We start from the raw sequence: 17,139 nt of genomic DNA on the forward strand, positions 1-17,139 counted from the left end.
ATTAAGCATGTAATGAAACAGTATGACCCCTGTATGCTTGTTAGCCAGTCATCTTCTGTAACCACTGGTCCTATTCAGGTTTGCAGGGTGTCCAGAGCCTATGGACACAAAGCAGGGAACAACCCAGGATGGGACACCCACCCATCACAGGGCACAAGGCAGGGAACAACCCAGGATGGGGCACCCACTCATCACAGGGCACAAGGCAGGGAACAACCCAGGATGGGGCACCCACTCATCACAGGGCACAAGGCAGAGAACAACCCAGGATGGGGCACCCACTCATCACAGGGCACACTCACACACCATCCACTCACACAGGTGCACCTGCAGGCAATTTGGTAACAACAATTAGCCTCAGCATGGACTGTGGAGGGAAACTGGAATACTCAGAGGAAACCCCACAATGACACAGGGAGAACATGCAAACTCCACACACTTACCAACTTGGTAACTCCAAATATCAGTATTATCATTATTTATTTGTATCGTTCTACATGTCATGGGGTGGGAAACAGACACACAGTATTTGTTGGGGTGGCACTAAAGTGGAGGTTCACCCAGGGTGACTTACAAGCTACACACTGAAAAGCTGTCAAGACATGATGGCTAATGCTATTATAATTGACACCATTTTTAGAAGACTTTAATTATTTCTTATTTTAAAACCTGTTCACTGTCAGCCATTTGGTTTTAAAATCATGGAGTTTCTCTGACATCTCTAATAAATCATTAAAATCCCTCTTCCCATTAAAGTGAACCATGTAACTTCCATATCTATAGTATCTTTAGCATTACAATGAAAATATCAAACTGCATTTCTAATCCTAACCACCAAGTGGCGAAAGTCATACAGTAAAACAGGGGTAACCAATCTTATCCACAAAGGGCCAGTGCATATGCAGGTTTTTGGGATAACCTTTAGGTCAGCTGTTCAGACACGGGTGTGAGGACCATTCGGCCAATCAGTCCTCTAATTAGTAATCTAATTAGGGAGTTGCAGCGAAAACCTGCATACACAACGGCCCTTTCTGGATAAGATTGCCCACCCCTGCAGTAAAAGAACCCATAAACACTGCAAACAAGACACTTACAAATTAAATGTGTTTAATCTACACATAAGACACTTCATGATAGCCTTTTTTAGTACTGACCAGTCTGTATGGTTTCTAAGGAAACATTATAAACCAGCAGCAGCAATCTGGAATCCACTGCCGTAATTCACTCTCTAAGCTTATGAGTCAGACAAATTATACTCTCCACGTTACCACCTCACTGCAGTGTAAATATTGATCACATCTCTGTGGAAAACCACTGAACTAATGACATCATGGGGATCCCTCTGAGCCTGTGGAAGACGGGAACTCCCGTCTCTCGGTTTCACTCACTCTCGCTTCAGGAAAATATTATTCCTCTTGTTACAAACACATACGGAAAGACCATTTCTTTAACTTCTTCTTCACAATTCACAATTGAATTTCCTCTTCAGAAACTTCACAAACCAATTGTAGGACCTGCACTTTTCCAACACCCACAACACACAGCATGGACTTGCATGTATAGTATAATTACTTTAGGTATAAGCAAACTAGCAAATCCTCGCCCAGGAAATGACAGCACATTCTGGAAAAGTGCTGCTCTTATGTCCCATTTCAGGGATTTATTTTTAAAATCAAGGAATCCTGGTAAGGAGGGAATGAGCCTCACTGAAAACCACAAGTTGCTGTCAGACAATGGAATTTATTAGAAAGCAAAGCCCAAAACGCACACAGACGGTGCTTTCAAAATATCTTATTGCTATGGCAACTGTAACACCGTTTTGCGTTACTCCGTCTTTTGTAGTAATAATATATTAAATACTGTATCTCATATACTAAATTATAAATATTAATTATAAGACATAGATTGTTACACTATAACAATTGTATAAGTCTATTTGATAAATACACGAATATGTTATTTTGGATTAAATGAAAATACTTTAAATGTAAAAATTTTCTACAAATGAACCCTTTCAGGCTCAAATTAAGTTTTAGTAACGACAGGACAACCAAGTCCTGCAGTGGTACTTCTGAGTAAAAAAAACTCATAAAATATGTATGTGGGGTAATAAGGTAGTTAGTTTTTAACTGGTGCAAATCAGCAACGCCTGCCTTGAGAGGGTTAATATGATTACAGCTGTACAAAGCTAATAATATTCAGGACTATTAACGGTCAATTAAACATCAGCAAAACCAACTAATGTTGGTTTTCAGTTACGGATTTACTTATGGAAACCCGACTCCATTGTTAAAGGGACATTGGGTCTCCAAGGTAGTGGACGTCACACTTCATATGAAAGATGCTTATTGCTACATTTCCATTTAGTATGCCTATGGAACAACATACAATCTCACTGTTCCTGAACAAGGAAGAATGAGAAAACAATAGAGGGCAGTCACTTCATGTCAAGCCTCAACTTGACAGTAATCAGGGAATCTCCATCTCTTTGCCCAAAGCCAAACTGCAAGTATTTTCATGGTTAGGCATTCTTGGTTGGGACTGGGAATGTGTTCACCCAGCTCTGCGTGCGCGCCCGCGCCTGGTCCCAGTCATACAGCGGCTTGTACTGGAAGTGGCGCTGGGCCTTGTCAGAGCGCACCGTGAAGGACGTGCAGGCCACGGCCAGTGTGTAACGGTTCAGTAGGGGCGTGTAGTTGTACACGGGCTTCAGAACCATACGTAGGAAGTCATTGACGCAAGCCATGAGCTTCAGAATCCAGACTGGCACGGTCAGCTCGCGGAAGTTGTAGTATGACAGGAACTGCATGTTGAAGTCTTCGTAGCTCTTATAGGGCGAGTCGTCGTAGCAGTAGTACACCTCTCCTCCCAGCGTGTGGGGCTGCTCCTGCAGGGCACGCGCAGCCAGGAGGTGCATCCAGGCTACGTTCCCTGAGAATCCGAGGAACAGTAGAGTCAGTCGGTGTAAGAAACACCTGCCAATGGCAGCCTCCATTGTGTTTGACCCTGAGGTGTGGAGGGGTGAACGTCACACCCTTCAAACACTCCCTTTCATGGTGGAGGCGGATCAAAGGGCCTTAACGTATTGCCATAGGACCTACCTGCATATACGCGGCCATGTTCCGTGTTGGGTGGGACGCCCCGGATGATGCAGCCACCCGCCTGCACCCCCTTCTCGTAGAATTCCCGCATAAGCTGGTGATGCTCACCGTAGATGCCAGTGGGACGCAGGGCACAGGTGTGCAGGCAAGCCCCCCCAACCAGCTGCGTTATCGGGAGAGAGACCCAGAAATGGTCACTATGCCCCATCCTGGGACATCCATGTCGAGACACGCAAAACCAGCACATGACTGCCAGGAACTATGGTCTTTCTCTGTACCTCCCCCCCAATGTACAGCCATGGGAAAAAATTAAAAGACCACGTTATATTTTTAAACAAATCTACATTTTTAAATCCTGGTTTAATCATGGTTCTGCTGGCAGAAGGCTACACTGAACAGGAGGCTGCTTCCAGTTTCAAAATTTCTAAGACAGCAGTACACAAGAACAAAGGGAAGCAGGTGACACTGGGAATGACCAGAAACCAGCCAGGGAATTTTCGAATGTCAGAGATGACCATTAACTTATCCGACAGTTTCTACTGAATCGGACAATAAACTCAAGTGACTTTCAACAAAAAAAAAAAAACAAAAAAAAACAAAAAAAAAAAAAAGGGGAAACAAAGCGGTGTGAAGTGCACTGCTAGGAGAGGAGAGTTCATATCAGGCTCCTAGAAGCAGGACTGGTGTCCCATAAAGCAAGGAAGAAACCCTTCATTAATGAGAAACAGAAAAACCAGACTGCGGTTTGGAAAAACATACATATTAATCACAGACACACACCCATACACTGGGAAATGAGTGAAACAACAAAAAAAAAAATGTCTTCATTTTTTGCCATGGCTGTAAATTGAGGCATTTTCTAATGTGTCCTTGATGATGGGGGAAGGAGAAGGGGACAGAGTTCTGAAGGGTCCGCATCATATTGCTAAAGTGCTTAGTCATTTAAGCCATGACCTCTGTACCAGTATGATACAGCTATCTCACTGCAGAATAAACGCACGATAAGGCCTTTAGACAGGCAACCTTTAACTCAAAACCCAGCAGAACTTCATGGGTGACAAGCCAGGCGATAATGAAACCCATGTCAGCAGTGTCAGGCTTAAACTGACATGATAAAGGACATCAGTGCCAGCAAGCAAGCATTAGCCTTAGGCAGTTTTCATAGCAGAACGTGTTACACAACTAACAAACAAAAAAAAAAACAAAACTTTTCTTCATTGCTCACCAAAGAAACCTGGAAAAATTATCTTGCGATAAATGGAAAAGCTTAGAATCTCTTGTTGGAACTAATTCAGGAAAATAAAACTTTTCTAGATGACGCCCTTAGACACGTGGTAGGGTAATAAGAATAGCTTTTCTTAAAGGGCAAGTTTTGGAAACATGTGACAGATAAAGTATTATTTACTCACTTCACCTGGGAAATAACTGTGGACTAACATCACCCCAGGTGACATCGGTGTTGAGAGAGTCGCATGACGCTCTACCCTGTCCTACGGTGTCACATTACCTTCTTGCCATTGGCCTCCAGCACCAGCCTCTCCGCCTGGGCCTTGCTCCTGGGGTACGGCATATCGTGGTGCACGTTGTACACAGTGTCCTCGTCTCCACTGTGTGACAAAAGGGATGGGTTGCCAAAATGCTCCGTGTCTCACATACCACCCCCAGGGTTGTTTTTACAAGGAATCGAAACACAGTGCAAGAGTAAACTAGAGCTGTTTCTGATCCCAATCAATCAACAAGAAACGCAAAGAACTCAGAGACAAGCGTTGCAATAAACATCCATGATGAACGGCCTAGACAGAAACTGGACCCAGCCAACCAGGCGCCAGGAGGGCTTGCATTTTGCCAGATCTCTACATTAGCTGGAACTGGCTCCACATTCCAGAATTTGGGGAACACCCAAAGATATGCTGCAATTACAATGCTATGTGGTGACATATTACTGAAGCACACCAGCAGGGATCAGGATACAGCTGTGAACCTGGTCAGTGTTGACTTACACTGCATCAAATATTTGGGCAGAGCTGCGCAGTGTTAAGGTTCAAAGACAGGCTGGTATCTAATGAAGGACTGGCTCAAATGTCTGTTGACACATTTACGTGGGTGGAATGATTGTTTTTATGAAAACAGAGAGGCTTAGCGGTACTGCGCATATCAAGCATGCGACTGCCCCATTCTACACAGACCAAGAAAAGCCTCTCAGCTCTGGGCCCACAGCAGACTGAACAGTCTCTGCCTGTTTTTCTCCTCAAAGGCAGTTATAGCATCGTCCAAGAAGCCCCATTATGAAAAGTCAGAGAAATCTGCAAACCAGATCTCTGGACATATTTAAAAAACACATTCTTGGAAAATCAATGTGGCAGCCATCTGGAATTCCTGCTGGTAGCCAAGAGCATCTCAGAGGAAGCGGGGGGGGGGGGGTCGGGGGGGTAGAGGAATAAGAAAGACAATGGCAAGTGACAGATTTTAGAAAGACAGTATGATGCCGGTTTTCCGAGCTGGCATACCGGATGAAAGGGTCTCCCTTGATGTTGGGTCCCACTACTTCCATGCTGCTGGTGTAAACTAGATATGGGATCTTATTTTCTATGCAGGCATTGATGACATTGATTGTCCCTGCGAAACGAAAGGACAGCAAGTGTTAGATGGCATCTTCCAGCAATCCTCCTTCTTAAAGGAAAGGAAAGGCAGTACACCCACTCGGGGACACCCACGTGCAGCACGAATGACTCGATCAAAGGTGACGGATGCAGGTGTCACTCCGCGTGCGTGGCGGCAACGTGACCACAATGGCGCCGCGCTTTCGAGAAAGGAGGAACGGAAAGCCCGACTGCAAATTTACGGGCGGAATCTTGGCGAGATTCCCATCTGTGTGTGAATTAACAGGCACGATAAACAGTCAATTTACTGTGCTTCATATTGTGTAATTACGTATTAATTTTACCCAAAATGAAAGAGAGAAGACATTTATCTGCAGTAAATCAAAGCGGAAGACAGGAGTGGCCCAGAATTCAGGATGGATGGTAAGATTAAGGTACAAAAGAAAATGTGATGGTGACTGGAACCAGGGCTATATCACAGAGGTACCCCACCCATCTGGGTTTCAGATGCTGTTCCAAAGGGTAGGGGGGTGTCTGTACAGGAGACCAGCAGCTTCCTAGTAAACAACAGCACACCCCGTCTTGAAAAAACACCCAAGACAACGCAAGAAAAACAGAGCAGGTCATGGGCGGAAAACCAGTGTCACTAGATTTTTGTTTGCTGCGGTGTTATGAATTCTCTTCCCCCAAATACCAGCCCAACCCATGTGACTATGGAAACCAGGCCTCTGTAGAAAACATGCAAGGGGGCTAAAGTGAAGTGAGTCCCATTGGTTTTTCCTTGAACCGGGACCCACCTGTGACATTGACCGCATGAATGGCCTGTTGGGGCACTCTGTGCCACACGTCCACCAGGCTGGCTGTGTGGATGAGCAGGTCGGCTCCCCGGCTGGCCTCCAGCATGCTCCTGGGGTCCGTGACGTCCCCCTGTATCACCAGCACCTTCACCCGCTCTGCGAAAAAGAGAAGCAGACAGTTTGTGCGTGACACTATGAACCAAGAGGCAACCATACACTGGTTTCAGTTTCCAGAAAAGAGTAGCTTGTTTCTCATAATTTACATACATGTAGAGCAGTCTTCTAAGATTTATCCAAATTTCCCTTTTTCTTAATTCAGTTTTTAGCATTAATGGGAACTAAAGTGGCAATATTGCTACAGGGGTATAAGATGAACTGCTTTAGCCTTTCATGCCCTAAAAATCAGGGGTTATTGATGGGGGGTGGGGCGGGGAAATCACCGACCTACCTCTGACTCCTACGCTGCCAGTTACGGTAAATGAGGATAAACAGGCTGATAGGGGGCTCCACAGTGTAACCATGAGGGCCTCACCTCACCTTTCATTTCTACATCGATAAAAAAACACCATTCCACACATTTCCAATGGCACGGAACCTCCCCCACAGGCCAAATCTCAGACTGCTACTCAGCTTCAGCTTCAGCTGGCCTTTCACTGCGGGGGAAGCCATCTTAAAACACTGCTTATGGAAGCGGCCCTGGAATAGTGCAGCTCAATCCATCACGTCATGGTGGACAGGGTGCAATATGGCAGGCCCACTCGGAAACTGGGGAGGGGTGTAAACTGTGCGGAATTACATTATGGGACCCAGAGGGGCTGGTAGCGCTCAGGGATGGGTTTCCGTTCATTTTCAGCAGTCGGTGACATATAACGCCTATGAATAACGGCCTTGACGGCAATGGCCAAAGTTCCAGATATTATGTTAGAGTTGAACTTTGCACTTTGCTCTGTTTGCATGGTGGCTGACAGAACACTGCGCTCCAGTGGAACAGGATCAGAAACAGCACGTCCAAAGTGACACCGTGGGGGGGGGGGGGGTCTACCACAGGACAAGCTACAAAAGGATGCAGCTCAACCCCCAGCAGCTGCTCTGGTGACAGAGCCCAAGGTTGGGGTTCGGGGGTCTCAGGAAAGGACAATCCACAAGGGAAGGAGACGACAGCCCACAGCACATCATTTGGTGTGACAAAGACCCTCCCATACCTGCTGCCCACGTGGCACACTCCTGGTCATCAGTGCCAGCTTTACACCCAGCTGGATAGGCAGCAGAGTTAGGGTGCTAGGACAGCCTGCTGCACCCTTTTCCATTAACGGACAGGCTCACAGCTGGCCAATGAGTGGCAGAGTACAAAGAACAGGTTTAAAAATACACATTAATATCCAATGGTCTAGGCATTGCCATGTCTGTCTCTCCTGTCTTTAATATTAAGAAGTACTAGTTATAGTTTGAAAGACCTCAAGATAGAGAGACAGACATATAAGCAAATAGTAAGTAAATATGCAAGTAAATTATTATTATAAGTAAATATGCAATGGTGAGTCCTGGGCATTGTCATGCGATATTTTCTACTGCTTTGTATCCAGGCTCCCTGCACTGGAAGATGGATAAAAAACATCCCATATCATTTTAGGCCATACTGTCCATCCGAATATTAAGCAGAGAGTGACAACATTTACTGTATTTGAGTCATTTTGGATGAAAATTACGCAACTGTCCTCATAGCGAATCCGGTAACACTCATACGACTGCGGGGATTATAGTCTAGTTAGGCGGTGACATTGTAAGTCTATACCGGTATCCATTATCCTGCCGTGTAATTATGGTAGTTTCACGACCATTTAAAACACTGAACAATTATTCTTCCCAATCTCCACCCCATATATTTGGGACTTTGCGTTTATTTATACGGCTACAAATTCCAGCTCATCCGTAGCATTTTAACTCCTCGCCCTAACCACCCTTTAAACGTTTATTGACACCATCTTGCTAACTCACAAAACAGCGCAAGAAATAACCGTAATTCCACCGATTGCAGATAACGGGGCACTAATTTAGATCAAGGTCTATACATATTTAATTACATTACACAGTTGAAGACATAAACACGAATTAGCTAAATACAATCCTACCTCGGCAAACTCCTGTCTTATTCCAGCAATTGTTATTACAAAGTAAACTTTGTAAAAAAAAAAAAAAAAACAGTATTCACCTGTGCTGTGCGCTGCAAGGTCGGGGTTGGTCTGCTTGTCAAACAGGCGGATCTCTGTCAATCTCTCTTCATGATCCAGCAGGACTCTGAGCAGATGCTGCCCCAAAAAGCCGCAGCCTCCGGTAATTAAGTATATCAGACCCATGTTTTTTAAGGTTGCGTATCAGATGTCCCTGATCCCGATCTATTTTCGCACTGAGCTTACTGTATTTTCAGATCAGGCTTCTCCTTACGCCGCAGATACTGGTGGCACGAAGAGTCGCAGCCCTGAGGAGGAAACCAACAGCAGATGATACAGACTACCTCCCTCCCGATATTCCTAAGTATGATTAAAGCGCTACAGACGAATTTATAACGAGGGTTAGGGTTACGGTATCATATGATAGCAGGTCGACATAGCCCCTCCCATTTGCCCCTCCCCCGATATTCGGCTTCTGCATGGCTGGGTACGCTGAAATTGACTCATTCAGTAATTTTTCAGACTTTTGATTATATGTATTTATTACAACTATATTAATATACCCTTAATAATTCTTGTATAGTTTACCTGCTGCGTATTTCTGTCGTCTGCAATGCGGCTGGACTGTATACTGTGCGTTAAAGCGAAATGCCAGTCTCGGTCTAGATCATGCCTAGGTTTATGAAAGGGAGTGGTAACGGGGGAAAACTTGAACGTCATTCGACAAAAACAAAAACATACCCTTACGCCATACTCTTCCTACAGGAAGCAGGCTTTAGCATTTGGATAAAAACATAAATACTATCTGTCCTACTCAGGGGCGGATTAACGCACAGGCTAGATATGGCTTAAGCCTGGGGGCCCCACGTGTGCCAGCCTGCAAGGGGGCCCCCATTGGCGCGGAGCGGGGCTGGGTTGGGGGGCCCACAGACTACTGTAGCCTAGGGGCCTCCGTACACCTTAATCCGCCCCTGGTCCTACTGGATTATTTATGAATGGACTAAGAAAAGAACAGTGTTCTCCCACTTCCTAGATTGCTTTTTCTTGCATCATGCTGCCTCCAATATTGCCTTCTTGTTATTAATCTGCTTGACCAATCTGACCTCTCTGACGCAGTGCTCCGGGGTGTCACAGTAGGGCTGAAACAGGGTAGCCTTGCCCTAGATTCAGCCTGGGTCCTCTCAACAGGCTCCACTCTCTCAGGATCAGCCACCTCCATGCCTGCAGGCTTTCCTTCCTCCAAGTAGGCCACTAATCTATCAGCAACCAGAGATTTAATAAACGCCTTAAGATCCTGCTGTGTCAATGGAATATTTAAATGCATAGTCAGTATTAACAACTCAAATTTCCTCAATTTTGTAAGCAATGGATAGCTAGGATTGGCCAAGAATGACTCCACACTAAACTGCATTATCCCTTAAAAATCCGACTGCATAGAATCCAAGACCATCTATTGCTGGATGATTTCAAGGGATCCTGGATGAACCTCCATTTAAGGATGACAAGCTAGCATTCATTTTAAATACAGCTGGGCGATATGGCAAAAAAAAAAAATTCTCCTATTGACCGATATCGATAATTATCAATATTATAGTTTCACAATGCTGTTCCATGTAGTAATAATAAAAATAACCCTATTCTGACAAATACAATGAATACATTGAAATAAACAATATTAGTAGAAAAATACTTATTTTCTAACAAATTTTACTGTTTACATACAAAATTCCCTTAAAATTATAAAAGGTTATTGATTTTCAAGTATTCAAAGAAACATATAGCTCAAATGAACAAAACCATATAATAATGTAAGAATGTGCAAAACTGTATAATATTGCAAATATGTTAAAGGGAAAACATAAAATAAAGCAGGACAGAACTGACTGCAACAAGTACCTTCCTCTATTCTTGGTCTCTTAAAAAACAAAAAAATTCTGAGGTAGAAAAGTATCTAAACCAAACAAAAAACACTTATTCAAAAAAAAAATGCCAAATCACGGTTAGATTTTTTTGTCTGGCGCTGCAAAACGTCACCATATCACATGGTACAAAATCCTCGCGAGAGCAAGCCGACTTGAGACAGACCGTGCAGCCCAAAATGGAACCGCCTCCGTGACGACACAACTTTGCAGTTTGCCCTCATTGGCTGAAGATAGTCACACGCATGATGTTTGTATCCCAGGAAGTTCCAATGCGTTATCTGCTATTTCTCCCGAAAAGCACGTAAAGCAGTGAGAACTGGTTTTCAGTTCATTTACCTGGTAAAATAAAGTTTAAATAAATTGCATAAATGCTCTAATAGTACACGTAAGTCAGTGGTTTATTTATTGTTAGTTGCTGTAATGTTGCGCTGCTTTATTTGTTTAATCGTCCAGTCTGTGAAGGCATTCTTCAAGTAAGAATTGCATTGTACTCTGTACATGACAATAAAAACTTTGAATCCTTGAAATACGTGTATTTGATCTTTTTCCTGGGAGCTATATTTTTACACAGAGCCACTATACACAATAGTTTTATTCACTGCTAACAGTTTGTATCAGGAGCTGGTTATTGTAAAAGAAGTAAAGTGCATGCAGGTGATATTTGTACAGATTTATTTACACCCTTCTGGCAGTGCTGCCATTGCAGTCAGGTCTCACAGACTACGAGGAGTAGAAGTTGTCCGACTTGGCTGCAGTCAGTTCATACTCCACCCCTGCAGCCGCCGGCAGATCGCGCTCCACGTCGCGTCAGCTGCAGACAGACCTAAGCCCAAGTCGAACGCACCCATTGCTCCTTTAAGGCAGGATGGGCAAAATTACAACGTCGTCAGTGATTGGCTGTTGTGCTGGCTTTCAATAAACCTCTGCTCGATAAGCCATTGAGTTGTCTGTCTCGGCGCATTCTCTAAAACGGAGCAAACTTGGTTGATCGAGTTTTATAGTTTGTGTGTATCATCGTGATCGTCCTCATTTTTTATCGATAAAAAATCGAGATCGTTTTATCGCCCAGCACTAATTATAAATATGGATAGTACTCAAAATTACAGAAACACCTAACAGTGTATTAACATTAGAGACTTTATAAGGAGTAGGGCTACCATTCGACCATAGCAAGTAGATGATGTTCTCCCCAGAGGTTACCAGCACCTGGACATTCCCAGCGGATGGGAGAACAAGTTGGATGCCATGTGCAGGCCCTCAACTGCCGACAGGCCAAACTGGGCCAGACTCAATCGATGTCTGCTGGGTGTTGGTGGTCTGGTGGTTAGGATGCTTACCTCTTGGCCAAAAGATTGTGAGTTTGAGTCCTACCTCGGGCACTACCATCATTGGGTCCCTGAGCAAACCCCTTAGTCACAATTTGCTCCAGGGGAACTGTCCCTGAATTTAGAAAAAAAGTAAGTTGCTCTGGGTAAGAGTGTCTATTAAATGCTATAAATGTAAATCCAGCCAGAAAGAGATTCCTGCTTCCCGCAGAAGTTTTATGAATACACAGTCTGTTCAGCAGCTTTTGCTGTATTTAATTTTGACACATCAGCTGTGGGCAGACATGGTACTTGTTGCTCTGAAAGGGCTACAGTCCTTGTTGTGGGCATGTCTTTCAGTGAATTTAACTGTGCACAGAATTCATTCAGTGCACCTGAGAGGGTGGTGTCGCTGTTATGGGCCTGTGGTCTTGAAGTCCCAGATCGTTAGGATGCCCCACCACAAGTGCTATTCATTTTCCTTTGCTGTCCTAAGGCCTATCTTGTTTCCAGAACATAAAGCCAGGTGGTCACCTCCAACAACATCCAAGGTTTCTGGTTGACCTGTGGGGTGATGATCTTGGAGACAGTCATATCATCTATGCCCTTGTTGATGCAGCCAGTGACAGCTGCTGCATACTCCTCCCAGTTAATGTGATGGTCATAGGTGTATCTCTCTGAACACCTCCACCTAGCCAAGAGGATGTAGCAGTGTCGCTACTTCTTGCAGTGACTGCAGTGTGGAAGTCTTCTACCCCCTGTGCTCACCACAATCTATGGGGGCGTCAGAGAGAGTACTCTGGCCAGCGGTTATTGTCTAGTTTGGAAACTCCCTGCTCTGCAGCAGATTATTTATACAGCAAAAAAATCTTCCCACAGACTCTTTGTCCTACTACCATTTGGTGAAATGTACCAGAGAATCTGAGGCAGCTTTTAAGACACTTCACACTCTGCTGCTCTGCGTGTCATCACCTAAGCCAAAAAATACCCACAATCTCTCTTTACAGGCCGACTGCCACTTTACTGTTTCATGTTTATATGTATATATGAAGGGCTTCTTTCTTGCTTTATGGGACTTCAGTCCTGCTTCTAGGAGCCTGATACAAACTGTCCTAGCAGTGCACTTCACACCTGCACTTAATGATTCCCATTCCTTTTGAAGGTCACTTGATGTTATCCTCTGATTCATAAGAAACTGTCGGATAAGTTAACGGTCATCTCTGGCATTAGAAAGTCGCTTCCTCCCTTTACCTGGCTGGTTTCTGGTCGTTCCCAGTGTCTCCTGCTTAACCTTATTCTTGTATACTGCTGTCTTAGAAATGTTGAACCAGGAAGCAACTTGCTGCTCAGCATAGTCTTCTGCCAGCAGAATTACGATTAAACCAGGATTTAAAAATGCAGATTTATTTAAAAATACAGAGTGGTTTCTTAATTTTTTCCATGACTGTAGATATACAGTAGATATAGATATACGTGTGTGTCTGTGTGTGGATTATATTTGTATTACATTGTGGGGACCAAATGTCCCCCACAATCTAATATAAACCTGTTATTTTTACATTGTAGAGACAATTTTTCAGGTCCCCACAAGGATCTGTGAATGCAATCAAAAAACTAAAAATGCCAAAATTCTCATATTTTGTTTGGTTACTTATAGTTAAGATTAGGGCTGGGTAAGTGTTAAGCTTGTCATGTTTTCCCCATAAAAATGAATGGAGAGTCCCCACAAAGATATAATTACAAACCTGTGTGTGTGTGTATTTTTCTTTTATTACTGTACTCTGCTGCTACATTTAATATCTTTGATAGTCAGGCACTTTTTCAATATAAATTATCCTGTGTTTTCACTTTTTAAATGACTATATTCATCCTTTCAATCTCACTTCCTGCATCACATCACTGTATATCCCCCTTGCCACCCCCTTCTTCCCACAGTCCAAAGTATTATATCTCTGGCCCCTGAATCACCACGTGTGTGGCAGACTGGCATCCTGGGTGGGACCCCAGCCTTGTGTCCCGTGCTGCCTGGGACGGACTCCAGGATGAACCCTTTGACCAGGAAAAGTGGTTGAAAGATGGATGACACTTTAATATCATATATCAGTGTTCCCCAATCCGGTCCTCGGGGACCCGTGGGCAGTCCAAGTTTTGGACTGGGCTGTCTGGCAGGGAGCTGGGACGGAGCCAAAATGTTTACTGTCTATGGGTATCTGAGGACTGGGTTGGAAAACACCTGTCATATACGTATACCGTTAATGTTTTTCTCCTAGAAGTACTAGTCTAAGGTTGTGAATATGATACTTATCACCAGTTTACAATTTAACCATTAGGCTAGCTACATAAAATAATAATCCTGTTATATGGTAGAGAACAGAAGTTGCAAAATTTATATCATCCACACATCCTGTTTCGTCATTTACATCACATCTTCCCAAGGAGTCATTGTAGGTTCTGTGCTTACGTGCGAAATCATCTGCTGCGCTCTGCCACATTTCAGTCACTCCTAATAAAAGCTGCATTATACAGTTCCTTCCTGCTTTTGCCAACTTTGCTTATCTTGCGGTTCCTTCCAGATTAAGCATTTAAATGACTGTGCGTGACACCCGGAGAAGCAGTAATGCTAACAAACAACTATTTTCATCTGTACGACCAACATCTGCGCCTAGGAACTGGTACGCTCCCCTCTTCCTTCCGGGCTACTCTGTCAGACTTGGCTTGCGGAATTGGCCATTCGTGATGTGACGCTGGGCTGTAATGTACCAAGTCTGCATCAAAAGCGATTACCCGAAGGCTACACGGAAGCAAGGCTATCCCTAATAAAACTGCAAAAAGAACTGAATTAGTCAATGTATCATTGTAAATTCATTGTATTTTGCGGTTAAAAGTGTAATCTATCTTACTAATTGAACCACAGCACTGATCGTTTCAAGGGAGTTGCCTTCAAGGTTCAAGTTCAAAGTCTGTCACATGCAGTCAGACTTGTACAACACACAATGTTCTGGCAGATTCACCGGCTGTGCTATATAAATAGGGAATATATTATATGTTACACAACGTATATCTAAATTATACAGAGTGCAATAAAAATACACTAAATATAAAATACCAAAAAAAGAATAAGATAAAAACAGTAACACTCTGTGTGAGTGGTGCAGATGTGAAAGGCAGCATGAAAAATGCAAGAGAGGTGAGAATGGAGGGGGAGACACAAGGAGAGAGAGAGAGAGTTGGAATGAATGTGTGTAGTAGCAGATTGTCCATTATGTGCTTTTGTTGGGAAATCTTATCGCTTATGCCGCAAAGCTTCTCCTGCATCATTCTGTCCGGCCCTTGAGGCTTCTCCCTGACCTTAGCAGTCTAAACAGTTTGTGATTGGGCTGAGGCTGAACTATAGTCAGTGAGCAGCAAACTCACATAATTCAGTTGTTTGGTATAAACATTTACGTTAATTTTGTCTTTGAAACCAGTATAAATACAGCCCAATAATGCCATGCTTCACTGGGTCTATGGAAGATTCTTGTGTGCTGTCTAAAAAAAGCTTAGTGGTGAATATGCTCTGATTCCTCATTTTCCGAGCCTCCCTGGATGCCGTGCTTCACTGGCAGTCTTTGACCCAATCCCACTGTTCACACTCACAAACTCATGCACTGTGAGGCACATTCCTGTCCTTGAGAGCTTAGCCTTAATACATAATTTCTTACAAAAAGGAAGGACAGTAGAATTTATATATAAGCAACTGACTGACTGAAATAATAAAAGACCTACTGCCAACTGGCGCTCTTCAGCCATTATAAAAATCACCCTGTGCTTACATGCAGTGTGACGGGAGCCTGAGCCTCGACTGGTGCCCCGTGGCATTCAGCAGTTTCAGGAATGCAGCTGGGTCATCGCTTTCCATTTCCAGACAGCCCTGATGATTCACGTCAAGTTAGCCAAGGCTAGCATTTTAAACCCAATGCATCTTAATAGGATTACTACAGATATCGCTAGAAGGGAGCACACACTGCACAATAAATACCCTGCATCGTATCCAAAATGCAGCAGCTTGAATCATCACCAGGAGCAGGAAGTTTGAACATGTAACCCCTACACTGGCTTCCTGTTAGGTTTAGGATTAACTTCAAAGTTCTCTTACTTACATATAAGGCACTCTAGCACCTGTCTACGTAACAGAACTACTTCAACTTTACAAGTCGCATCATCCACTCAGATCACAAAACACAGGTTTCCTTGTCATTCCACATAGATATAGTGTGATCTTTAAATCTAGACTGAAGACCTATTACCTCCTTTTAGCTTACCTGCAACTGAATACAACACGCCGTAACTATGGCTGCTGGTGCTGCTGTACATGCCAATTTGATCTACTATGCTTGTCCATTCGTGTGTCTATGCATGTTCTGACCACCCATGCTCTCTGCCTTCCTTCCCAGATGTCCGGATGGTGCCCAAGCTGGGTACCCCATCTGAGTTAGAGTCCTGATTCAGTCCCACAGATGGGTGACATTGTGGTTGTGACTTATGAACTGTAACATCGTGGGCGCAGACTTCAATCTGCCACCCTACACAGACCAGCGCAGAGAACCAACCCATTCAAGGACTTTGGCTTTGACCTTGATCACAATTCACACCATGCTTTTAGCAAGCCAGCCCACACTATTTCTTTTCTAAAATGTTTTTGTATTATTCTTATCTTAATAATGGTTTAATGTATCACAACAGACCCATGTAAAGCACCCAGGGGTCACTGTTGTGAAAGGCAGTAAATAATACATAATATAAAAAGGAATGACTACCTCGGGACCAAAAGTAGCTGCTGAATTCTAGTTTTTACAATTATATTAAGATTAAACAAAAGCTTTCTTTAGAGAGCAGAACAGGATGTACGGAAACTCAGTCACGCTTTCAACAACATTAAGACCAAAGAACTTTAAATAACTTACCACAGACACGTCATTGCCAAGTTTGTTTTCACTCAAGTCAGAAAACATTTTGTATATACGCTACTAAACCAAACCAAGATGGCAAACTGAGGTTTGGAATTTGGCCCAAATATGCACAAGGAGGCATCATCCATCTCCCCCTCCCACGCTTACCTGTAGTTTACTGCAGGACCACAAAGAAGGGGAACAAAGGCCACATCACTCCTAGTACAGTCACGGTCCATTTCAGCCAATAATGACTGCTACTTTTTTTTAAAAAATACTTTAATGCACCATTAATAAAGGGTCCAACGCATTAATACAA

General features: G+C 43.7%; 1 protein-coding gene and 1 long non-coding RNA gene across 2 annotated transcripts; both read right to left on the reverse strand.

Annotated features, from left to right (window-relative positions):
• Window positions 1-461: 461 nt before the first annotated feature.
• hsd3b7 (hydroxy-delta-5-steroid dehydrogenase, 3 beta- and steroid delta-isomerase) lies at window positions 462-9,070 on the reverse strand. The gene is made up of 6 exons (XM_023831685.2): window positions 8,708-9,070; window positions 6,499-6,654; window positions 5,609-5,717; window positions 4,609-4,708; window positions 3,102-3,264; window positions 462-2,931 (listed from the first exon to the last, which is right to left on the reverse strand). Exons 1-6 carry the CDS (start codon window positions 8,850-8,852, stop codon window positions 2,522-2,524), a joined length of 1,083 nt encoding a protein of 360 aa, XP_023687453.1. The 5' UTR covers window positions 8,853-9,070; the 3' UTR covers window positions 462-2,521.
• A 107-nt stretch (window positions 9,071-9,177) lies between these two features.
• LOC140581609 (uncharacterized) lies at window positions 9,178-10,700 on the reverse strand. The gene is made up of 3 exons (XR_011984704.1): window positions 10,563-10,700; window positions 9,770-9,922; window positions 9,178-9,339 (listed from the first exon to the last, which is right to left on the reverse strand). It is a non-coding gene; the product is annotated as an uncharacterized lncRNA (long non-coding RNA).
• Between the last annotated feature and the right edge of the window lie 6,439 nt (window positions 10,701-17,139).

This window comes from Paramormyrops kingsleyae, chromosome 22 (assembly GCF_048594095.1).
Source record: "Paramormyrops kingsleyae isolate MSU_618 chromosome 22, PKINGS_0.4, whole genome shotgun sequence".
Lineage (NCBI taxonomy): Eukaryota > Metazoa > Chordata > Actinopteri > Osteoglossiformes > Mormyridae > Paramormyrops > Paramormyrops kingsleyae.